Here is a 25,366-nt window from a genome sequence, read left to right as displayed (position 1 = left end):
AAATAGTAATATTTTAATAGTTTGGACTTTTATAAATGGCAATATGAGGCTTTCTTTAACTGCTTAGATTTTTATCGGAACATGGGTGTTTTTGAATTTTTACTTTTGTTTTTTTACTGTTTAAAAAACATGTTATTCAACCTTTTTCTGCATTTAAAATTTAGTTCCCTTAGTAGACTTGAACTTGCGTTCATTTGATCACTTGTGCTATATACTGCAATATTTCAGTAATGCAGTATATAGTGATTATTAAGGCACCCTATTAGGCCCATAGACAGGACTTAATAGGGCTGCCATGCATGGCACAGCAGCCGTATTCCCCTCTGGCTGTTTAGATACATAGTTAGCTTTGAAGCTGTGATCAGCGCCAACTCCCATCTTGACAGTTGTCAGTCGACTGCAGCAATCAAAAATAGGCGAAAGCCGCCAGGTATGGAGCAAACTCAGCTCTTGAGCCTGCTCCACTAGACCCTTCAAGACTGTATCATGTATATTTATATGATGCAGTAGTAAAGAGGTTTACAGAATGCGTCATTAGGAAATGGCATGTTGACTATCGCTATGGCTTATTAGATTCGGCTTTTGGCACCGCGAGTCTCTCAAGCGGATGGTCCCATCTGCTGTCATTGGGTGACATCAGACTGTCAGTCAAATAAGAGGATACCGACTGACAGGTAGTGGTGGGAGCCACCCACCTGCAGATTCACAGTCCTGGGAACCAGAACTAAAGAGAGTCCGCATGAGTAAAAGGGAATAGAGTCCTCAGGGCTACAGCCAGCACTGATGATTTTAGCCCATGACAAGTCTTCAATAGACAGATTAAAAAGTGTCATGATACTTCTTTACGAGCCAAAAGGTCACATACTGTCTTGTAAATGCTTACCCCAAGTATGTAAATCTGATTAAAAAAAGTGAAGAGGTCGATAAAAGAAAAAAAACACACATAAAAGATCCATTGGAAAACAGTGGTGTCATTCAAGACTAGTATTGAAAGAATAAAACTTGATTAAGGAGGGTGGGTTGATACAAAAACATTTGGTTTTTGCCCGATTGTTGCAGAAAAGAACGATCCAAGACCGCAGTGCTGTATTTACAAATGTTTATTCACATATGCAGTTTGTATAGATGGATGAAATGCATTGTCATTGCTTTATTTAAATTAAAAAAAATAAAATAAATGGACTGAAATAAAAAGAAACAAGACAAAAACATCCAATTGTGCAAGTACATAAAGGATGACTAAATCTGTGCAAAAATATGCACTGTGCCCCAAGAATGCTGGCTAGAAAAAAAAAATAGTGTAACGAAAAAGTAACGTGTTCCGAGAACAAACTCTGCGGGGTGCATGGATGGAATAGAGTAGCTTAAATAGGCAAATAATATCTGCATATACACCTTACAATTCAGCAACACGTACTGGATTTGTAAATATGTACAACATTGGATGCGTGTATTGCTTTATATGTAAAAAAAACTAAGAAAAATGGGGTTAACAGTACATTAAAAGGTAAATGGTGTAGAAAAACTAGTCAACTGAGGTACATGAACCAGAGGCCTTATCAAAATGTACAGAAGCCTGAAACAGACAAGCAGCACTGCTCAAACTGCAAACGAAGTCCAGAAAAGTTCAGTGTACTGAAGGGAACCCATGGCTTTACTTTCCAACGGCCATTCCTTCATATAACAGCAGTTTTGGAGCTCAGACAGTACAGTTATTGCAGCTCATGATAACAAGCCACTGACATGGCGGATGATATAAAACGACGGACCAGAAAAACAAGTGAGAGTAAACAAAGCAGCCCGAATACTCCAATATGCTAGGAACATGTCAGACTCGCCAGTCGGAGCCTAAAAACAAAGCAATAAATATGTACCATGTAGGCAACGGGGTCAAACTGTCAGAAATTGATCATTTAGTGATCTACAGTGGAATGCATAACAGAAAAATAACAAAACCTAGTAAAGATATGGGCACATTGTGCAAGTAACCGCTGTAGTCAGGACTGGTTAGTGCGCACACCCATACAAAGAATACAAGTAAATAAAGAGTATCCGTTACAGATCGAGTTCCCGCATAGGTCACCAACTTAATACTTTAAATAGCAAATCCTCCAAAATGTCTGTTACTGTTAGATAAGTCTTCCTGAGATTATACACAAGTGGTGATGCACCGACGGTCCAAAAACAGCCTCGTCTTTATTGGAATACGAAGAAGGGGTAACATTTAGGGGGAAAGCGAATTGGTACAAAAAATAGATGGCCTTGACATAAAGCCAGGAAGGGACAAGTCAGCCATATTGAAGGTTTCCAAAGGATGGTCTTGTTTCCTGACGTCAGGCAATACAGGCATTTCGGGAGGGCAGAGATCGTGACTTTTTCCACTGCTGATTGCTGGAGGCTCGGGACGGTCCTCCTGGTTAGGAGATGGGTGGGAGTGAAGTCTACAAGTAAACTGATCTTTATCACAGGAGCAGACAGTGTTCAGAGAAGAACTCTGCTTGGAGCCGGCTGTATGCATGAACAGAAAGAGAAAAAGCCATTAGGACGGCCGTAAGACAAGGCACTGAAGAAGAGGCCACAAACACGTCATGTAGGGAGAAACCCCATATAGTCCCTGCATCTGAAGGCAGTCCGTGCTGGGCATCCAGGCTAAAGCTATCCTGTCTGACAATACCTGTCCTGAATGTAGAAGGTGTCATAAGATACAAGTAAAAAATGCGTATACATGGAAAAAAATAAAAATTGGAACCACCACCTTCCGCCCCCTCCCCCCCCCCCCCCCCCTTTGGGCTCATTCCCACGCCTGTATGTGTAAAATTATGCTATTAAAAAATACAAGTTTTCATATGGCTATGTTAATGGAAAAAAATGGCCCTAGGAATGTGACAAAGAAAAAAAAAAAGACATGAAGGCCTAAGTAGGCTTCAGTACTAAGGGGGTTCAAGGAAGATTAAAACTTGAAATGGTAAGAAGTCTTTGTTTTTTTTAAAGTACCAAAGACAATGAGGTTTGTGAGCCTGCAGGGTCTCTAAAGGCTCTTTTACACACAACGATTATCACTCAAAAACCATCTTTTGAGCGATAATCGTTGCTTGTAAATGTGCGCCCATCATGCATTTACCGTCCATCGCCGAGTTCAGCTCAGCTTAAAATCCGTCGTCCCCATTAAGAGGGGCCAAACGCAGAGTTCTCCGCGGGCAGCGCTGATAATATTCATTCAGCAGCTGTCCCACTGGAGAATAATAGTGATGTATTTAGAGAACAGCCCACCCGCTGTTCTGTAAATACATGCAAATGAAGCTAGTTAGCTATTAAAGGGCTGATTAGTACCTAATGCAAAATGATCGCTCAAAACTGTCAGTTTCTGACAAATTTTGAGCGATCATCTGTGTGTGTGTGAATGGGGCTTTAAACAAACATTTCTGTGGAAATCCTGCAGATAAGTGTAATCCTGCTTAGGGGGTGACCTTTAACCAAAGGAGGGGGCTTAACATCCTTTTGAAGAAGAGGAAGGTTCCTGCTCAAGCCAGTTGTGAGGATGAGGAGGGTGATGTAGCTGATCTTCTGAAACACAGATTTCCTTATATATTATTTTTTTTCTCAGTTTTAAATGTAATATAAAAACTGTTTCACTGAAAAACTACATTTCTTCCTAAAATGTAACGTTTATTAATTAAATAAAGAATTAGCCCAAGGCCAAAAATCAAACGAAAACGCACAAGAACCAAAAACGCCCACCAACAGTGTGTAACAGTGAAACACTTTCTAAGTTAGTCTATCCTGCTACAGTGATTTAATATGAAACACCACAGGATCAAAGGAAAGAAGATTAATAGAGAAACAGCTGTTTTTTTTTTAAATTTGCGTATTTTTATATTTAGTGTTCCGTGAATTCATCACGTTGACAATGTAGTTTTAAGACTCAGCATAACTTGTAGTTAACTGTTAACCCTTTCCAATCCACGGTCTGACCTCTGAAGACATTATGATTTAAGGCTGTACAGCTCCGATGTTGGAAGACGTCCATCGGGGTTCTCTTACTGTATATTGCCAGCCCCTCTGCTGTCGGAGGCTATCCAACGTGTCACCTCATGTAGTACTTGGTTCAGCCAGCAGACAGCGCTGTTGTATAACTGCAGAAAAAGAGTAAGCCCCCTAGGAAAACCAGGATTCAAATTGGATTGGAAAGGGTTAAATCCCTCCTCTGTACGCTTCAAGGTGCAGAAGGCAGCTGTAATCAGTAATGGACAGCCCTCCCTATGAGCCTGTATAGAAATAGCTGCCAACAGCCAAGTATGAGCGCTGACTCCACCTCTAAGCTCAGAATGTGCAGAGATACAAAGGAATTACAAGTTCTGCAACTATATATCCATCTGCTCGGCTCTACAACATGCAGCCTGCAGATGGCACTTCCAACATGACGACATCCCTTATAATAAGTCCGACTCCAACTTGTCTAGCAGGTTATAGCATCACACAAGGACAAGCGAGCTGGTGGAGGCGGAAGCCCGAAGCGTGATGAGTGGACCTGAGGCAACAGGCTGCGTACATGTAGCCACAGTCTACGAGCGGCCGGCACTGTGAGGTGATCATTAGATATGGGGGCAGGTAAGTATTACTCTATAAGGCGCAGGGACTTTGTATTCAGCAGCTGATACCCTGTGGGGGTGGCACTTATACAGCCCCCATATACTCCACTTGGATAAATCCTGCTTCTCTAGTCATGGATATCCTATTAGGATACCAGATATAGACAGTAAAGAAGCTGAGTATGGAATGCACTATATGTCTATGTGTTTAACGATTCTTCCCCATCAAGACTAAGAATCCACAAAACATTTGGTGTTTAAATAAGTATAAAACTACGACAGAAACGTAGAAAGGAAGACAAGTATGGAGAAGTACGGATTACAAGGCTGGCAACCTATAAACCTGATGGTAGAGTTACAATTAACTTAGTCTTACCAATACCATCCTTCCTGAATGCAGATGCCCGCAATCCAAACGGACACTCCAAATTTGGCAGATCACATTCATATTCTCTAGTGGAGGAGAAAAAAAAAAAAAGTTCATGCCGATTCTTGTTTTCAGCCGTCCGCATGAGTGCTATACTACTAACAATTAAAGGGGTTGTCCCGCGGCAGCAAGTGGGTCTATACACTTCTGTATGGCCATATTAATGCACTTTGTAATGTACATCGTGCATTAATTATGAGCCATACAGAAGTTATAAGAAGTTTTTCACTTACCTGCTCCGTTGCTGGCGTCCTCGTTTCCATGGAGCCGACTAATTTTCGCCGTCTAATGGCCAAATTAGCCGCGCTTGCGCAGTCCGGGTCTTCTTCTTTTCTCAATGGGGCTCCGTGTAGCTCCGCCCCGTCACGTGCCGATTCCAGCCAATCAGGAGGCTGGAATCGGCAATGGACCGCACAGAAGCCCTGCGGTCCACCGAGGGAGAAGATACCGGCGGCCATCTTCAACCGGTAAGTAAGAAGTCACCGGAGCGCGGGGATTCAGGTAAGCGCTGTGCGTTTTTTTTTTAAAGTTCCTGCATCGGGGTTGTCTCGCGCCGAACGGGGGGGGGGGGAAGGGGGGGGGGGGGGGTGTTTGAAAAAAAAAAAACCCGTTTCGGCGCGGGACAACCCCTTTAACTCTCCACATTGCCAACTCACACTGATGCGGTGTTCATCATGGGCTTCCTCCTCCCCAAGCGGCTCTGTGTGAAGTGCTCATAGCGGTCAGACTTCTTCCAGGTGTAGTAGTACTGGACGCACTCCCCCACTGACCGTGTGCGGACCTGCAGGAAAGAGAAATGCGGCAATTTATATCACCTGCTTAAAAAAACCCGTCCGAAATACATGAAGTCACGTTACAGAGAGACTTTACCTTGTTGGCCTGGATAAGATGGAAGTTTTTACCGTAGACCCGAAACCCTTGCTCAAAACTTCTGCATTCATCCTCGCTCCATGCACATAAATAGCCTGCACATAGGAAGGAAGACAGAAACTCAGAGGCCACTTGAGTCTTTTTTGCTCCATTTCCCTTTATATATGCATATCCAATACTTGTGCATGGCTGTAAAAGCTCTTCCACCATTACCCTGTAAAATAGGTTAGCGCACATCCCTCACCTTGTACAACCTTCACATTAAAAGACAGCCTTCTCAGGGCCTCATCTGTGTTAAATCTACATTTCACCAATTCGTAGAGAGCCTAAAAAAAAAAAAAGGTGGTGAAGAGAAGCTAAGCGGAATGCAAATAAGAGGGAAGACAACTGGCTGCAAGTTTAAAGCGATGGAGCGGCACATGCAAAGATCCATCAAGACAGTGAGGAGACAGGAAGGTGGTCAGCCACATCTATACATTCACCTGCTCATTGTCCCAGATGGTTCCTTCATCTTGGCAGTACCTTGCCCCCGCTCGGTGTTGGTACTCCGCCGCCTGACTGAGGTAATTCTCCACTTCTTTCTCGGGAAGGACGTTGGGAATCCAGAGCAGCTGGTCCTTCTCCTGAGAATCTGACAATCATGGAGACACAGGTTGAATGTTACCGATGTCCTCTCCGTAGACACCATGGGGCAGATCTACTAATCCTCTCTGTTAGTTTATACTTCGGCCAGGCAGTCTATAAAATGCAGCTAATGTTTCGCAGTGACGAATGCTGGCTGGTACATTTGGTGCTTCTGTAAACGCCATTGTCTAACGTTACACCACCGACTATTAGCTGCCGTAGTTACCACCAGAACATTGGCGCACCCTGTCCTTCCGTTACAGGTCTATGAGGTGTGACTCTTATTTGGCATGCTGCACGCTTTAAGCTTTGTCCCTCGTCACACTTGGAATATTCTTACAGCATTTGCTACATTGTGTCTAAAATGGACGACATTTGCAGAAACGCGCCACATCTGCCTGCCTGAGTGATGTCCGTGCTGATTATTATACCGATCAAAAATGCTATCTTTAGGGGTGTCGATCTCTGATCTTCACTTTTCAGCTGCTTTAACCATTAACCCCTTAGTGAACGTCCTATAGGGTTTTTACGTCCTGCCATTGCAGGACGTGTGTGGAGGGAGATTGCATAGCTATCTCCCTCCATACACCACTGGCACTAGTTGTTTATTACAGCTGACTCCTGTGGGCAACAGCTCCGACGAGCCATGCAGCTCATCAAGGCCGTTAACCATTTAAATAACGCTGTCAATTCTGACAGCGGCATTTAAATCCCCCAAGTGATGTTCTGGGTCCCGATGAGATCGCAGGAAGTCGTGCAGATATCATGGCAGCTGGGGGGCCTACTGAAAGACGTCACGGGGGGGGGGGGGGGGGGGGGAGGTGGCCTGATAGACTGCATGTCAAATTGCAGTATGATATAATGCTATGGCATTACATCATACTGCAGGGGCAATCAAAGCATCGCAAGTTGTGGTCTCCCAGGGGGGGCTTAAAAAGAAAAAAAAAAAAAAAAAAAAAAAAAATCAAAAGTTTTACTAATTATTAAAATAAAGAAAAAGCAATAAAGTTAAAAAAAATTAAAAAAAATAAAAACAAAAAACACCCTTTTGCCATGTTTACAATAAAATAATCTAAATGAAACAAAAATACGTATTTGGTATCTCTGCGTCCGAAAAGTCCGAGCTATCAAAGTAACGCATGATGAACGTCGTCCGAAAAAAATAAAAAAAATGGAATTCCAGAAACACGCTTCTTTGGTCACCCAGTCTCCAAGAAAGAATGCAATACAGAGCGATCAAAACGTTTTATGTATTCCAAAATGGTAGCAGTGCAAACTACAGGACGATCCGCAAAAAATGAGCCCTCAGACAACTACATCAACCGAAGGGTAAAAAAAGTTATTGCACTCAGAAGATGGCGGCAGAAGATGAATTGAAAAAAAATTAAATATCTTTGAAAAAAGATACAAGTAGTACTGCTAAAAACCCCCCTCCAAAACTACTATATAAGTCTGGCAGTGTAGTAATCACACTTAGCCATAGAATAAAGATATACCATTTTTGTTGCAGTTTGTGCGTCGTAGAGACAAGACGAACCAAAAGATGGCGGGATTTCATTTTTCTTTCCCATTTTTCACCACAAAAAACAACAAGCCCTCATACAGCAATGCTGATGGATGAATAAAAGGAGTTACAATTTTTTTATTGTAAGGGGGAGAAAAAAAAAAAAAGCGAAAATGGAAAAAAAAAAACACAAGAGCCTAGTCACTAAGGGGTTAATATACATTTCAGTTTTGCAATTATTTCCGTTATTCTTCTGAAAGATCAGATAATAACTTTAAAGCAACACATCTGAAATTTAATCGGTAAAACCCCTAAAGTACAGATCCTCCTGACTGCAGGTCATTTTTAGGTTCGACTCTGTGCAGATTATTTTCTTAAGTGGGCGTCCGCGCACAATGAGCTCCTGCTGCTAGTCTATACATTTGGCTAAATGACTGCACAGGAACTGACGTCACCGCTAAGGTCATCAGCGCTCATACAGATGGCTGGGTGAATAGAGGGCGATTTTTTTGCATTTGCGCTGCACGGTTATTGCTTAAATTCATTGGTTAGGTGTAAATGGGCTGTTAGACACATATGGTTATCATTGAGTGCAAGGCATAAACCGTGTGCAGTTACCCGCCTCAGGTTGCCATGTAGCATAGTGCCATTGTGTAATACTAGGTCTATACAGAAGACTTATGGCCATCAGAAAAATGGGGTTTGGGCTCTTCTAAAGACGCTGTACATTAACCCCTTCCAGCTATAGGACATACAGTTATGTCCGTCGGGGTATGTATGAAGAGAGATTGCAGGACGACTACCACTACTACTTGGCCTCACGCAGCATCTAAGCAGTTAGATTGAAGCCATCTTAGTTTGTGGCCAGCTTTTAATTGCATGAAACAGTTGATAGCTACCAGGTATGGAGCCGCTGACCACCGATGCAAACTATGGCATTCAGTTACGTCACAGGTTGTGAAGGGGTTACAAGTTTACAACTGGGTGACAAAAGGAACTCCCTCCTGCTGTGTAACCACTTAGGTGCTGTGGTCACTACTGACTAGATCATCTAAAAGGGGCTAAACATTCATGATTGGAATCTTCATGAATCCCAGCGGCTGCAGGTAGGTGGCCAGCTGTGTAACACAGCCGTCACTCACCGGGTATGGAGTAGGCCCAGTTCCTGGGTCCGTTCTGTACAATCCCTTCCCATTTTTGCTGTACAGCTTGGTGGATGCTGGAGAAGCATAAGTTCCCTTCTGAGGCCTGGCCCTCCTCTTGTATTCGCTGTACATAAACCATGGCAGTTGAGGCCAAGCCAAGGACCTGTACTTCACCCAGAAGGTTCTCCATAGTCAACTTTAGAAAATGTTTAATTATTAAAAGGTCCACCGGGCCACTTGTGCACAACGGCATGCAGCTCAGCCAACACATAGCAGGGTCTCCACAGCGGCCGACTGCACTGAGTAACAGAGTGGTTCACTTACTGCATAAAAGGAGCTTAAAGTCATACAATAAACAAAAAAAAACAAAAAAAAAACTATGTTTTTAAACAATTTGGCCTGGTCCACACACTTGTGTTGCAAGCCGTCCATAATACAGATCCATAACATAAACATGTTACAGATGACATTACAACTAGATGTCATCAGTAGATGATCTAGATTCGCTGTCATTGGTTTTATTTGCTTTGGGGCAAATCCTGATCTGTATTTGTCCAATACTAGCAACACCAATGAATGGAGCATTTTTAAAACATAGACGTGAAAATCTGCAAATAGTTACATAGATTTACAATCGTTCCATCTTATGGTCCACAAAACAAAGATTAAAATATGCTCCTCAGGGGCGTGGCCAAGCAGCCGAGCTGACCGGACGCATGTAGCAGGAGCTCCTGCTATAGGCCACGGGAACTCCTCATCCTGACCTGATCCTGGGGCCCCAGTAGTCCCGATAGACAGCACAGATCATCCAGTGCCTGAGGAGACGGAAGGATCCTCCTGGAGTGCACCTGCAGCCACTGCCAGAGGTTAAACGTCACTGGCAGGGCGCCATGTGGCGAGTGACGCCATCTTGTGGAGGAAGCTGAACAGCTGGAGAGAGAATGGAGGGTGAAGCAGATAAGGGCAGAGGGGTCAAGCAACAGAGAGAGCCGCTGGAGCACGAGTCCCCCCTCCTTGTAAAGCGAGGAGGCGAGCAGCTGCCGCTGCCAAAAAGTCAAACACGTGGGGGCTGAGGAGAGAGTGCACATGGAGGCTTCAGTGAAGGAGAGTAGCAGAGCTCTGCTGCATCCGCGCTCACCTGTCAGAGCAGAGGGAGACATTTAGCAGCCACAAAAGACAGCTGTGGGTGACAGGAATGAGTGACCAGCACCCATAACCTGTGACTATTCCCAGCCAAGGGCATACAGTGGCACTTCTAGAACACTGCCACCTCCAGAAGTGCCAGGATTACTCCTCCTCTCCTGTGGCCACCGTACTGTGCAACACTCTGCAAATTCACAGCGGGGCTGATATTGATAGGACCCGGAGTCCCCCTTTACAGTCACCATAAAGTGGAAGCTGGACAATTCCCCTCTGTGACTGCTAATCGACACAGCTTTATACTCACATCTCAGGAACATTTACAAGTCTCCTTAGGGAGCTTTAGCATAATTTACTAAAGCCCCTCCAAAAGCAAGAAGATAAGAAGAAAATAATCTCGGTGTTATGGCCTGCCAGACGCCGGAGGAGTTCATGGAACGGTGGCTACATGAACGTTTCCCAGGTGCTTCTCTGTCACAGGTTTTTAGGGGTGACCGTGCATACAGAGTACCCGTACCCATGAAGCCGCCTATATCGGGTGCTCCTCCTAGACTACTGCTGGCGAAATTGCTTAATTCCCTAGATAGAGATGTGATCCTACAAGCTACCACAAAAGGAGGCCCTCTTCAATACAACACTATGATATGCATTTTCCCGGACTTTTCAGCAGACCTACGAAGTAGAGAGCGTCCTTCTTCAGGATCAAGAGGCAACTTCGAGATCTCCAGTTGCCATACTCCATGGCATATCCTGCGTGACTGCGAGTAGATGGCGACCGCACATGTTTCTTCTCCTCCCCGTCTGAAGCTAATGAATGGCTGTCCTCAAGGAGTCAACCAGAGGTACTGTAATGTATACTTAACTACCTTCTTTCAGGCAGAGACTTATGTGCTGAGCAGACACGTGTCCAGATTACCCTGTTGCACCACTGGGACTTTATGCTTAGAATATCTCATTTGCACCCAACACTGGGTCGGCAAACCCAGGTCAAATATTCATGCCCGTAGATTGTGGACCTCCTGACTGTGGGGGGTCAATTTAAGGCCTTCCCCCCCCCCTCCCCTCCCCTTTTTTCCCTTTTTCGTGCTCTATTGGTGTGAGAAATGGTCATTCAGACAAGCTAGGGGGCCCTAGTCAAGAATACTTCATAAGTAAATGTTGGCCTCTATTTTTGTAATATTGATTTGTGTACCTCAAGTTTAGTTGAATTTAAGCTATATCATGTAGGTTTCCCCCATATTGGATTGCCATGTACAAAGATCTAATGGAACGTGTAATATTTACTGTGTGTTCTATAATAGTTAATTAGCTGTCAGTAGTTTACTGTCCTAATGTTACCAAATTGCATACTTCAAACAGTTTCTATAATAGGGAATTGGGAAATATTGCTATATGGTACACTGTAACTATGGTGTTGGGCGCTTCGTTCCGACCAGCCACTTGAATAGGTTTATCTGGACAAAGAACATGGCCCTCTTCTTACAAAAGTGGAGATGGAAGAACTTCTACTCTATTATGGATGGTAACATGGCATGTTCTCCGCCAGATTGAGGGCCTACACGTAGAACCAGGTGTACTTCTGGCAAGTCTTGATATTGAAGCTTTGTACAGCTCAGTACCGCATGAGGTTGGTCTGAGAGCCGTAAACTATTTTTTTAAAACAAAGGGGAGTGGCCTGGAGAAACGTAATCCATTTGTGAAAGACCTTCTCTCTTTCATGCTCACCCGTAACCATTTCCTGTTTGATGGCAAATTCTTCACCAGCTCAGGGGTACCGCGATGGGGAGTCCATGTGCCCCATCTTACGCAAATTTGTTCCCGGGCTGGTGCAAGAAATGGATGGACCTTTTTTGAAGCAAATAGCGGGTGGACAGATAAGATCTTATTTATCGATGGAAATCGATGAATATCGGATCACTCGCCGATTCAAATTGTCCTGAAATCCCCTGGCCAAGAAGCCCTAGGAAATGGAAAGTGCACCCGTTCTGGCTCTTACTGCTTGGACCTAATGACCGTATACCAGAACAGATCCAAGTATATTATGAGGCGCATGTGGCATGCCCTGACGTCATATTGGTGTGGGAGACATTCAAGCCCGACCTCAGAGGTTGTTCAAGACCCTCAATCTCCTTCATCGAAAAAGCTACGGCACGGTAGGGGGAACTTTTGGCACAGCAGTGTCAGTCGCTGGATAGGGAATTCATCACTAACCCTTCTGACATTAATAGAAACAGATGGCTGCAGATCGGTAGGGATTATTTAATGTATTTAAGGGAGGAGGCCCAAAGGAATCTCTTCTTTCCCCGACAATCTTTCTTTGAACTGGGCAACCAATCTAGCAAGTTACTTGCCTCCATGACCCATCAGGAGACTGCCTCATCCTTGATACTGAGGATTACATCGGCTGAGGGAGTCACACTCTCGAACCCGGTAGATATCCTGAATAGATTTCAACAGTCCTATAGCGCTCTATATCAATCCCAGATTACTCCATTACCGAACTAAATACCTATTTAGCAGACGTAACATTCCTTAACTTACAAGATACTCATAAAACCCTATTAGACTCCCCTATTACGATGGAAGAAGTTGTAGAGGCAATGATGGCCATGACCAAGGGTAAGACCCCGGGACCGGACGGCCTACCGGTGGAAGTTTACTTACAATATAAAGAAGATATTGTGCCAAGTCAGCATATATTTGAAGAGGGACGTCTTCTGGACTCTATGTCAGAGGCTAGCATAGTGCTCATTTTGAAGCCTGATACAGACCCATCCCCCTATTAAACACAGACTATAAGATTCGCACTCCCGACTGAATCAAACGATAAAAGAACTCCTACACCCAGACCAATTCGCTTTATTCCCGCAAGGTCTGCCTTGGGCAATATCAGAAGGGCATAGGTATATTCTATAACCTACACGTCACTCCTCAATATAAGTACCTTGGAATTTCTATCTCTAGGGATCATACTATGAGCTTTAACCTGAACATGGCTCCCCTATTAACGTCCCTCCAACAAACTCAAAACCTGAAATGCGTTGCCGCTATCCATGGCCGGCAGAATAAATCTCATTAAAATGATTGTCCTTCCCAAATATTTATACTGTCTAGCACACGCAGACATAGTTGTACCGCAGAAATTTTTCAATAAGACCAATTCAGCCGTAGTGCCCTTTATTGGGGAAAGCTAGGGCCAAACTCCGTATGAAACATTACAGTGTCCAAAAGAGCAGGAATGGCGTTGCCAGACATCAAACTGCAATCTTTAGCTGGACAAGTAAGATGTATTAGTCACTGGCTATTGGGTTCTCCCCTTCCAAACTGTGAACACCATCTAATGGTGAAACATCGCTGTGGATAGTTTTGCAAAGATCGGAGTTAGTGGCCAAGCAGATGTTGGCCTATCCACAACTTGGCGGTTAGAGTGTGGCAGGCATGTAAAGCACCAAGTACTCAGACACCCCCTCAGAAACTCCTCTGTGGGATAATAAAGGCAAGGCGATAGCTCTAAGATGGATAGATAGGCGTCCCCCAATGCTCTAAAGTGGCAGAACATTGTTCCACCCTGCCATATAAAAAGATATAAAAATAGAAAAAGTGTCTGGGGAGGATTCACAAGGTGGTGCAACACGGCAGACTAGAGATGAGCGAACGTACTCGTTTCGAGTACTTACGCACCCGAGTACCGCCATTTTCGAGTACTTCAGTACTCGGGTGAAAAGATTCGGGGGGCGCCGGGGGGGCGGGGAGAGGCGTGGCGGTGAGGGGGGTAGCAGCGGGGAACAGGGGGGAGCCCTCTCTCTCTCCCTCTCCCCCCCACTCTCCACTGCTACCCCCCGTGCCGCCACGGCGCCCCCCGAATTTTTTCGCCCGAGTACGGAAGTACTCGGAAATCGCGGTATTCGGGCGAAAAAGGGGCGTGGCCGAGCACGTTCGCTCATCTCTACGGCAGACAACTCCCGGCCGGGATCTGCTTCAGGGTCTATCGAATAGGGCTGCACCTAGATTGGCCCAGTAAAATAGGTGCCGATTGTCAGACCCTACTGTTATAGAAATCTGATGTACTAGTGTATCGTACTTCTGTATCATGCGGATAATGTGCCTATGTAATCTACCCCTAATTTGAGGGAATTTATTGTGTTTGCAAAAGTTCTTAATAAATATACCATACAGTATACAAATGAATGTTTAATATATGCTCCTCTGACAGCAGCCTTTAAAAGGATTATCTCTTCTAGACAACTCCTGTCCATATGAACACATGGACGTCCCAGATGGAGGGTCCCCTGCTCCGACAGGCCCATTCTGTCACTGCATTGTTGACCATTCCTTTGTATAGCTGGCATGTAATGCTACATTGCTTCCTCTGCCAATAACTGATCACGGGGATCAGCTGGTAACTACAGAACGCAGGGAGAAGCTGGATCCCTGGCAATCTGCTGATTGGCATGCCGGATTCCATTTTACAAGGTTTTGTCTTTAATGATCAACTTACTGAACTAGAAACTAACAGATATTACAGAGAAGCGAATTCAGAGCCGTAGGGTTTGTGAGCCTCTTTGTGTTCTTCACTACTTCTTATACATTACATTATAGAGAGAGCCTATGATTTATGTAATGTATAAAGCGCTAAAATAAGGCCTCATGTCCACGGGCTTTAAATCCGCAGCGGTTCTCCCGCACGCAGGTAGTTCTATACCTGCGGATGTCATTTTTCCCGTCAGGCGCGGATCCGCGTGCGGGAAAAAAATGGACATGCTTTATTTTAGTGCGGGTCTCCCGCAGGCTTCTATTGAAGCCTATGGAAGCCGTCCGGATCCGCAGGAGACCCGCACCAGAATTAAACTCACCTGCTCCGGGCGATGCGGTTCTACCCTTTTCGCGGCCGGAACTTTTCTTCGGCCCGGCGCATGCACGCGGCCGTCGTGCCGAACACATCCGCCGGGCCGAAGAAAGAAGATCCAGCCACGAAGAAGGGGAGACCCGCATCGCCCGGAGCAGGTGAGTTTATTCCTATTTTTAGGCATCATCTCCGCGGGGCAGGAAGGACCCGCTACGGATACTAAATATAGAATCCATGGCGGGCCTGATTTTCCCCGTGGACATGATGCCTTAATGCGGATTGGAAAAACATTCATATCATTATGTATGCCTTTCAAATTATGTAAATGATATCATATCTGCCTCCCATTAAATGGACATGAAAGCTCTACATTACAAGCGGCATACACGAGTCCTTTCCTCACCTCTCCCACCTGTTGGCGTGTATCTCAGATATGGGAGCTGAGGCTCAGATCCAAACATGGCCTCCTGGAAGAAAGAAGAGAAATACAGCAACACGTTTACAGCAGATTTTACATACAATATATTCGTTTACAGTCAAATTCATCTGAGGAAAACAAACAGCGTGTGGCTATAAGAGATCCTGACAAATGGAGATACTGTTATAACATTTATAACCCCGGTACATCTGTCCACCACATAAAGTTAGAACAATTTCCTTCCATGTGTCAGAAATAAGTTAGTGTCATATAAACAATATATAGAATTCCCCGACATGAGGATTCAGAAGGTGTCAGAAGTTCTGCAGTGTAAGTGGAGAATCAGTGCTTCCATTACATGAAAGCTTTATTATGGCTACTAATACAGTTTAAAAATGCCAATGTAACTTCAGATTTGTTGTCATCGTCCAGCTCTTGGGGGGCGGCCACATCTACGTGCCCTGCTGCTCTCCTCACACAGAGAATTAGGCTCGGGTATCGGGGTGGGTCGGTCGGTGTACACACACACACACACACACACACACACACACACACACACACACGGTTTTTAATAGTGTATGCAGTTTCTTAAAAACGTATGAGGTCTTTGAATACTACATGCAGTTTTTATGCGTTTTTCTTAATTGTGGTTCAAAAGTACAACAAAAAACATAAACACACCCTTAAAAAATAAATAAATAAATAAAACCCCGCAAAAACAGAACAGACAACTCTCGAAAAATCGCAGCATTAGAAACAGTGCATTCAAGCTCAAGTCTGAGTAAGCCCATTAAAATGAATGGGAGCGTTGTACCGCGGTTACCACGGCGCACAGGACGCGGTAAAAAGCAGTGTGTGTGAGAGTGGCCTAAGGGGCTACAAATAAATTTTAATGTAGTGCAGGAAATGAGTCATGTTTGGAAAGATTATGCCAAGGGGCTAGATCATGTATGGAAATTTGTTTTGCAGCTTTATGCAGCACGATTTAGGTATGGGCACAGGAAAGAAAGAGGGGAAGTGGAAGAATTTTGCACCCGGGCACCTGAGCCTTTAGGTACGCCCCTGCCCCGCACCCAATACATACACGCACTCAGTTGAGCATGCATGTACTCTCAAGGAGAAGGGAATAAGCAGCTGCAACTCTACAATGGTGGCGGCTTATCCCCATAGAGAACAAAAGAATCAGATATGTTGAAAAGCAATGCTCACAATTCTTCTCCCCCCCCCCCCCCTAATACCTGCTATTTCAAGAGGCAGGACACCACCACACACAAGACGGTTGGCCACATGAATCTAGACACCGCTCCTACATATGTTACTGAGCACTGAATAGTTAATATTGGTCTTGGTTGTGTCACTTACACCCTTTTAAACTCGTTTAAGCTTTGCAGAAACAAATCTGGGATTGTGATATGATCTTTTAGACTTATTGTTAGGCTGCGTTCAGGATCAATGAGGTATAGTCAGCAGGGTCGCCATTTTCAGAGCTGTAGCCCTGTGCAAGGATCATTGTTGGGCATGCTTCTAGGGTTTGAATTTAGTTTTATTCCCAGGCATATATGTATACCAGTGGATATTTGACTTTGAAAACCAATGAAGCGAGACACCCAAGACTGAGCATTACTGCTGTGTGACTTGTATGTCAACTGGCGACTGACCCTGGATTTGATGTTCATCCTGTGCCCGTCTCCTGCACCAGCTTCTATTTTTGTGCCCTGTTTAATTTAGATTATGGTCTACTGTTATTACTGCATTTAATTCAAGTGTAACTTCTGAAAAACTTCTGACATGTCATAGGGATACGTCCAAAGTGTCAATCGCTGGGGGTCCTGATGCAGAGACCCCTGCCCATCACTAGAAAGAAGCAGCTGCCCCATAACAGAAAACCGTGTAGGGGGATGTAGTGCTAAATCAGAACGCAGGCGTATCATAGGAATCTATATAATCTGAGAGGGTCGCTAGACTCACGGTCGGGCCAGGACACCTTTCTATATAACAAGTACATAAATGCGCTCGTGTGAAACAGACCTAGTGGAAAAGACAGGTAAGGTCTAATGAGTGGTGATCATCATTTACCTCCGCTCTCATTTCAGACTCTACGGTCCAGTCATCTGGTGCTGTTGAAACAAAACCATACATGTATAAGAATATAATGCCCGATTATATATATTCTTTAGACTGGAAACACACAGGCATACAGCAAATGGACACTTGTCCGATGTCCTAGGACCCTGCACATTGCATGGAGCACAGACAGCGCATGGCCTTCTGAGCTGGCCCTCAAGAGTCAAAATAACGATCTCCCCTATGTTACTGCGCAAAAATATGAACCCACGTAAAAAAAGAGCTCATTGCAGAATCAGAGGAAAAGCTAACTGCACACAAACTACATCTGCCGGGGCGCTTAGTGTCAAACACATAGGGACTTTAGCCAGGGGTCTGGATTGGATTTCTCCACCTACTAAAATACTTGGTTTAGAAGTGGATTCCTGGCTGTAGCCTGCAGCAGACGAGCGGTTTACCAGCGCCCTACGAGAGCCCACGTCTTTGACCAGCTAGATGTATACGGCTGCATGGGATTCCCACGGACGTCAGCTGAGGGATAAGTACTGGACTCCTAACATACTATACCACTAGGTTTGATGCTGGCGGTTAAACTAGGGCAATTTACAGCTTATTTTGCTGGATGTATCTATTGCTATGTTAATACTAATAAACGTGTTTTGTGCACACTGGGCAATTATTTAGGTTGGATGCAGGATATATATTGGAAACACAGCGTCTATTATGCCATATTTTTTAGCTCCTCGGACCATCAGCGGGCTCTTCTTATGACAGTTGCATCAGGGTGTTCGTTGTAATTGGGCTGTATTATGGGTTTTATATCGTTATGAGCACTTTCACTACACATTCAGTACTTTTAAACTTAAATTCATCCCAGATTGAATGTAACGACCCTTTTTGTGATTTTTCTCCCACCATCCCCTTTCAGCTTAGGGCAATCAGGTAAAGATTTCGGATTAGGGTCGCACTTCTCAGGAAGGATAGAAGGATACTCCGATAAGTAGTATGAAACATTTGGGTGACTGCAGCGCCAGGCCCATTGAAAACATAGTGAGTATATCGCAGCCTTCTGCCACGGCTGGGGCTTCCTTCATCCCTGCGGGGACCATTCATCAATGAATTACTGTGCGCTGCCTGTGATTGGCTGAGCACTCAGCCAATCAGCACAGCCCTTTCAGGAGTGGGGATTTTTTAATTCCCCTGCTTGCTGACAGAGCTTAACAGCAGTGCCGGGGAGCCAGCCTGAGGGTTGCCTGCAACACACTGCTTTCAACAGGCTGCAGCAGCACCGACCCCATTGAAAGCAATGGAATAGTATCCTGGACTTCTGCCACAGCGGTGGCAGAGGAATCCTTCATCCTCGCGGTCCCCAGCTGTGGCAGAAGTCAGCAATATACTCCCTATGTTTTCAATGGGGCTGGTGCTGCTGCTGACGGCCCCATTGAAAACACTGAGCGATATAGCAGATTTCTTCTCTGCGCTGCGAGGCTGGAGTGAAAAATTGCAAATGAGATTAAAACCATTGAAAATCATTGGTTTCATAATCCTTGCTGTTGCATCGCAGGAAAAAAATATCGCTAGTGCGTGTCCACCCTTACTGTCATGAAACAGTGACTCCGGCATGAAGGTGTATATACTGGGCATTAAGTACACAGTATATACACTTACAGGGGACACAAATCTGTAATGTTTAAAGGGGTTGTCCCGCGCCGAAACAGTTTTTTTTTTCTTTTCAACCCCCCCCCCCCCCCCCCGTGCGGCGTGAGACAACCCCGATGCAGGGGTTAAAAAAGAACACCGGACAGCGCTTACCTGAATCCCCGCGCTCCGGTGACTTCTTACTTACCTGCTGAAGATGGCCGCCGGGATCTTCTCCCTCGGTGGACCGCAGGGCTTCTGTGCGGTCCATTGCGGATTCCAGCCTCTTGATTGGCTGGAATCGGCACGTGATGGGGTGGAGCTACACGGAGCCCCATTGAGAAAAGGAGAAGACCCGGACTGCGCAAGCGCGTCTAATTTGGCCATTAGACGCTGAAAATTAGACGGGCACCATGGAGACGAGGACGCCAGCAACGGAGCAGGTAAGTGAATAACTTCTTGTAACTTCTGTATGGCTCATAATTAATGCACAATGTACATTACAAAGTGCATTAATATGGCCATACAGAAGTGTATAGACCCACTTGCTGCCTCGGGACAACCACTTTAAGTGAACTCTAGTTCTGCCAGCAGTTACCTAAACGTTACAGACTATACCACAACAGAAGTGCAGTAAGCGAGGGGCCAAAAGAGTTGCTTTTATTAAACAGACTTTACTCTCAGATAGAAAACAAACCAGCTTCTCTGATTCTGTCGCTCCCCCCATCTTTAGTGTTAGAACTGCAGCCAATTAACTTAAATACAAGAAAAAGTCATCTCAGTGATACGGGTGAGAAAAACACCGATTCGACTCTTAGTAAAACTCAGAAAAAATTCCATGACAAATCAGAAAGTTCCATGACATTTCCAGGTATTCCATGTGCTTCCAAGTACTTCGCTGTCCCACTAACTCCCCAGGCTGAAACAAACGGAGCACCTGTGGAACCAACTTAATTGCACTGTTTGCTCTATTGATCCTCCAGCAACTATGGGGTGCACTGCCATCAGCATGGCTCCAGAGACCACCTACCTGCACCTTACTCAGTCACTCCCAGCCCATCTAGGTGCTGTCAATGCAGCACATGGCGGTTACTCTAAATATTAGCTGGTGGTCATGATAATGTGACTCCACTCTGTATTCACCTAAATCAGATACAGACCAGAAGTATAAAGTCAACAGGATGAGCAGTGATCTCCTCTATTATAACTGTATGATCATCAGTCATTTTGATAGCAGTGTCTGTATGCACTTTTAGAAAGTTTCTGTGGTAAAGTCCATGGAATAGCATAACACAGACTGAGAAATTGATAGAAACCTAAAGGAAATCTGTGCTGGTCAGAATTAAGATGGCATGGCCATCTGAGGAGAAAGAGGCCAGGAGATTCAGGTAGAAAGTAATAACCATGGTAACACTAGCCACATATATATACACTGGAGGGCCAGTTACATAGCAAAAGAAAAAAAAAAAGTCACCTCAGCGGTCCTTTAACCCCTTCATGACACGGCCTATTTTGGGCTTAAGGACGCAACAATTTTTGGCGGATTTTCTTCTCCGTTTATCAAAAGTCATAACTTTTTATTTTTCTGTCGACGCGGCCGTATAAGGGCTTGTTTTTTGCGTGGCGAACTGTAGTTTTTATCGGTGCCAATTTTGGGTACATAGAATATATTGTAAAATTTTTTTTTTTTTTTTTTTAATGATAGCAGGGAGAGAAAACGCATCAATTCTGCCATAGATTTTTTTTTTACACCGTTAATCATGCAGCATAAATGAGACTTTCCATTTTTTCTGCAGACCGGTACGGTTACAACGATACCAAAATTCTAACATTTTTTTTAGGTTTTCCCACTTTTCTGCAATAAAAACCCTTTTTTTTGGAAATCCTTTTTTCTATTCTAAATTGCTGCATTCAAAGTCACGTAACTTTTTTATTTTTTGATGTACAGAGCTCTATGAGGGCTTATTTTTTGCGAGACGAGCTGTAGATTTTATTGGTCCCATTTTGGGGTACATATGGATTTTTTGATCACTTTTATTGCGTTTTTAGTGAGGCAAAATGCTAAAAATGAGCATTTTGCCTCAGTTTTTTAGCTTTTTTTTTAGTGTTTTTTTCCGTGCACAGTCAAAAGCATGTGCAACTTATTGTACGCATTGTTACGGACGCGACAATACCAAATATGTGGGGTTTATTTTTTTTTTGCCCTTTTTTATGCAAATCTGAGAAAAAGCATAAAAAATGGTTTTTTTACTCTTTTTTTTACATTTTTTATAATTCATTTTTTAAATCTTTCTTTTTTTTACACTGTTTGTGTCCCTCTGAGGGACTTTAATCACTGCCCTGATGATCGCTGTCATAAGGCATGGCAGAGCTACTGCTCTCCCATGCCTTATTGCTCATACAGCGATCTCAGGCATAGGCAATACAGGACGCCAGTGTCTGGCGTCCTGTTGCCATGGTGACAGGCCGGGCTCTCGCGATGACATTGCGAGTTCCAGCCGGAGACACGAGGGAGCCGCGCTCCCTCTGTGAACTCTTTCCCTGCAGCGATCTACTTAGATCGCGGCAGGGAAGGGGTTAACAGTGGCGGGCGCATCTCCATTGTCCCCCCGCTGTTGCAGCGAGACGCCGGCTGTGACTGACAGCCGGCTCCCGCTGCGGGATAGCGCTGGATCATGTGTGATCCCGCGCTATCTCCAGGACGTAAGTTTACGCCCTGTTGTGGGAAGTACCCCGCTCTCAGGATGTAAACTTACGCCCTGCAGCGGAAATGGGTTAAAGGGGTTGTCTGGTTATTTTTTGAAAATTAACGGTCAGATGCAGATTGCCTAAAACAACAAACTAAGCAGTACTTATCTATCCTCAGCATCCCTACCAGTCTCTGTTGGCAGTGGAAGTCAGGTGACCACTGCTTACCAATCGGAGGCAGCAGCATCACCAGTCTTCCACTGTCAGAGACCAGGAGAAGCACGTGGCAGCAACGCTGGATTGCCAACGACAGGCAAGTACTGCTTGATTTGTTGTTTTAGGCCATCTACACCTGACATTTAGTCTTCAAAAAAAAAAACAACCGGACAACCCCTTTAACCCTTTCCAATCCACTGTCTGACGTCTAAAGACATTATGATTTAAGGCTGTACAGCTCCGATGTTGGAAGACGTCCGTCGGGGTTCTCTTACTGTATATTGCCAGCCTCTCTGCTGTCGGAGCCTCTCCAACGTGTCACCTCATGCAGTACTGGCTTTAGCCAGCAGATAGCGCCATTGTATAACAGCAGAAAAAGAGTAAGCCCCCTAGGAAAACCAGGATACAAATTGGATTGGAAAGGGTTAAGGCCGCAGCCCTGCTGAACACGGAGGTTCTTCCTCAAGGACTCAAATATCACATGTCAAGCGTGTTTCTGCTGGGGTCCCACTTCTACTATTCCGGGCCTCTGCAATCGGTTATGTGCCAGAGACCTCGACTTTTTCTCAGATATGTTTGAGTAAGGCCGCTCTCTCACAGGACGCTTTTTACCCCCATCGTCCTGAATGCTGCGCTAACCGTGACACAACACCACCACTGATATCAATGGGGCCTACTGCCATGATTGGAGTGCCTTCTGCTCTATTTTCGCACGTTTTACCACTTTTTAACGCATTTCATCAGCCATGATGGGATGCATTAAGAAGCGCTGTGAACGCCGAGCGAAATCATGTTAAGAAGCTGTGGTTTTAGGAATGTATGTTTGAGAGCAGCCGATGAGTCCAGCACCTCCATGAGCGCCCGGCACATATCGGCTCCCGTCCCTTTAAATGTTACCGTCACTGATCTGCGGGGGTGAAAATAAAACACAAACACCAATTGCAAACACTTACAGTCGGCAAATCGTGGGGAGAGATCAGTGGAGCCTCCGGAAGTCAAGGAGGGAGACATCTGTGCAGGTTGGGTGGCCGTGTGCTCCTGAATAAGAAACACTGGAATCAGTCTACATATCACGCGGCCCATATCTTCACAGGCCACAAGGGTCAGGCCGGTCTCACACGGCTATCCAGATGACACAAGTGGGAGCCCGCAGCGGTGTCTGACCCCCGCCGGCGACCCTGCGTACCTTCGCTTTTCTGTATTCTGAAAGATCGTTTTCCTGTGCCGTTGCTAGGCAACAACACAGGTAACCATGACCGATCCGCAATGTCAACCGCGGATCGACGGCTTCCATTTATTTTAACAGGAGCCGTCGGAGCGTATTTTACGCAAAAAATAGAGCATGCTGCCATTTTAAAACCGCTCACAGAAATTGAAATTGCTGTCAGGTCATCCGAGCGGATGCGAAGGTTCACTGTGTGCGCAATACTGAGGATTGTCCGCGCGGGAGACCGGCCTTACTATAAGAAGCCGTGGTGTTCCGGGTGACTTACCTGTTGCGGGAAACCTGCGGGCGGCGTGCGGTCGGGCTGCGCGGGATCTACTTCACTGTCTGATAGATAGTCTGATGTGTCATAGCCGTAAAACGCCAATAAGTCATGAAAATCTGTCTCCGCTTCCTGAAAAACAACCAGATGTTTAGTACAACAAGCCGCAATCCTAAATCCGGTTTCTATCGCCCTTCGGCCAACGCACAAGCGTTTACTTAAACCACTGCGCTTCGTTGTGTTTGGCAGCCATTTTGGACTGTGCGTAACCGCGTACCTCACGAATGCCATCAGGCGTCTTTGTATTTTTTTTATTATTTCCGGCTCTTGTGCTTGGTGAAGGTGCGGATACACGGCGCACATACGGTGCTTATGTACAGCGGTTATTACACGCCCATAGAGGACAACAGGGCGCCATCGTGCGCGATAAAACAGACCGCGTTGTGAGGGTTCATGTACACGATTTATACACACAAGTGACAACCAACATACCTGACTGGATCCAGTCACTGCATACCGTGCGCATGGAATACGTGATTAAATTACGCTCAGCGCGGCCGTCCTGAGGCCTCCCTCACACCGGCGTTCAGCAGAGCGCCTGCTCTCTGCAGCCAACAGCGGAGTCCAGCGCGGCCGATCAGGATGAGGTGCGCTAAATGTCAAATATAGAACAGGCTCCGCTAGAAAATCGCAGCGCTGGAAAGCTCTGACAGGTTCCATTGAAAACAACCGGAGCGCCATACCGCCATTAGCGAGGCGCTGAAGACACTGTGTTAATTGTGAAAAAAAATCAGCTGTGCAGGACGCCTGGGGTGCTCACACGGGCAAGAAAACCGCGCAGGCTGTGCGCATAGCGAGACGAACAATACCGTCACGCAGCCGACGCCTTGTGATTGGTGGATGCACACAGCGGCCCTTCTCTCGTAGAGACGTAAAACTCGCAGCAGGTTCGCTCTTTGTGCGCGGCTCGCAGGAGACCAGAAGATGCGGCTGCGCGGTCTCCGGATGCAGTGTTCACGGGTCACTTACCGCTGTGTCCCCGGTGGCCCACGATGGTCCCTGCTCCTCCTGCGCCAGGTTCTCAGCTATTCGTCACCCTTTTTGGACGGAGACCACTGGAGGAGGAGACACAAGCAGAGGTTACGGTGTGCAGCGCCGATCCACAGCGGTAGACGCCGCGCAGTGTCAGCGCAGCCGGGAGTGTCCTCCCCGTTGGCAGGCGTCTCCGGGCTGCACTCCTGCGCCGCGCTTCTCCATTAATTACGCCATTTTCCGAAGTTTAAAAAAAGAAAGAGAGGAGCAAAAGTTGGCAAAGTCTGGCACTGAGCGACAAGGCGGCCCCAGCACCAGGGCACATTATACTGCCCACTAGTGACCTTAGGCTCCCCCTGCCGGCCACCTCTGAGCACTACAGCCGCCGCAGGCACGAGACCCTACAGCTGGACCGCTAGCAGCACCCCCCATCATGGTGACACTCAGCCGTGCGCTGTCCTCCGTGTAACTGCACTCTACTCACAGGTGAAACTTCCGCCCACCCCCCGCATGACATGACTGACCGACCCTTCCCAGCGGGGTCCCCCCGGGCAGAGTTACTCCCCGACGTGCCACACCCTGCTCCCGGTTACCTACAGCCGCCGAGCACCGGAGCAGGAGGAGCAGCGTGGCCCGGATGTGAGCAACGAACACGATTGGCAAATGGGCGGAAGGAGG

At 45.8% G+C, this 25,366-nt stretch overlaps 1 protein-coding gene across 4 annotated transcripts; it reads right to left on the bottom strand.

Moving 5' to 3' along the window:
• Nucleotides 1-1,085: 1,085 nt before the first annotated feature.
• LOC136628616 (mesoderm induction early response protein 2-like) lies at nt 1,086-25,366 on the bottom strand. Of its 4 annotated transcripts, none has more exons than XM_066604663.1 (12): nt 25,282-25,366; nt 24,686-24,771; nt 23,663-23,788; nt 23,123-23,207; nt 17,640-17,680; nt 15,549-15,612; nt 6,369-6,517; nt 6,131-6,212; nt 5,887-5,981; nt 5,673-5,797; nt 4,966-5,042; nt 1,086-2,508 (listed from the first exon to the last, which is right to left on the bottom strand). In XM_066604663.1, the coding sequence occupies exons 4-12, from the start codon at nt 23,178-23,180 to the stop codon at nt 2,225-2,227; spliced, it is 975 nt and encodes a 324-aa protein (XP_066460760.1). In that variant the 5' UTR covers nt 23,181-23,207; nt 23,663-23,788; nt 24,686-24,771; nt 25,282-25,366; the 3' UTR covers nt 1,086-2,224. The 4 variants fall into 4 exon arrangements, with proteins under 4 accessions (XP_066460760.1, XP_066460759.1, XP_066460762.1 ...); XM_066604662.1 differs by having other exon boundaries at nt 25,286-25,366; XM_066604665.1 differs by having other exon boundaries at nt 15,558-15,612; nt 25,286-25,366.

Source organism: Eleutherodactylus coqui, chromosome 5, assembly GCF_035609145.1.
Source record: "Eleutherodactylus coqui strain aEleCoq1 chromosome 5, aEleCoq1.hap1, whole genome shotgun sequence".
NCBI classification, from domain to species: domain Eukaryota; kingdom Metazoa; phylum Chordata; class Amphibia; order Anura; family Eleutherodactylidae; genus Eleutherodactylus; species Eleutherodactylus coqui.
The sequence above is the reverse complement of the archived record's forward strand: the minus strand, read 5'-3'. Positions and strand labels throughout refer to the sequence as shown.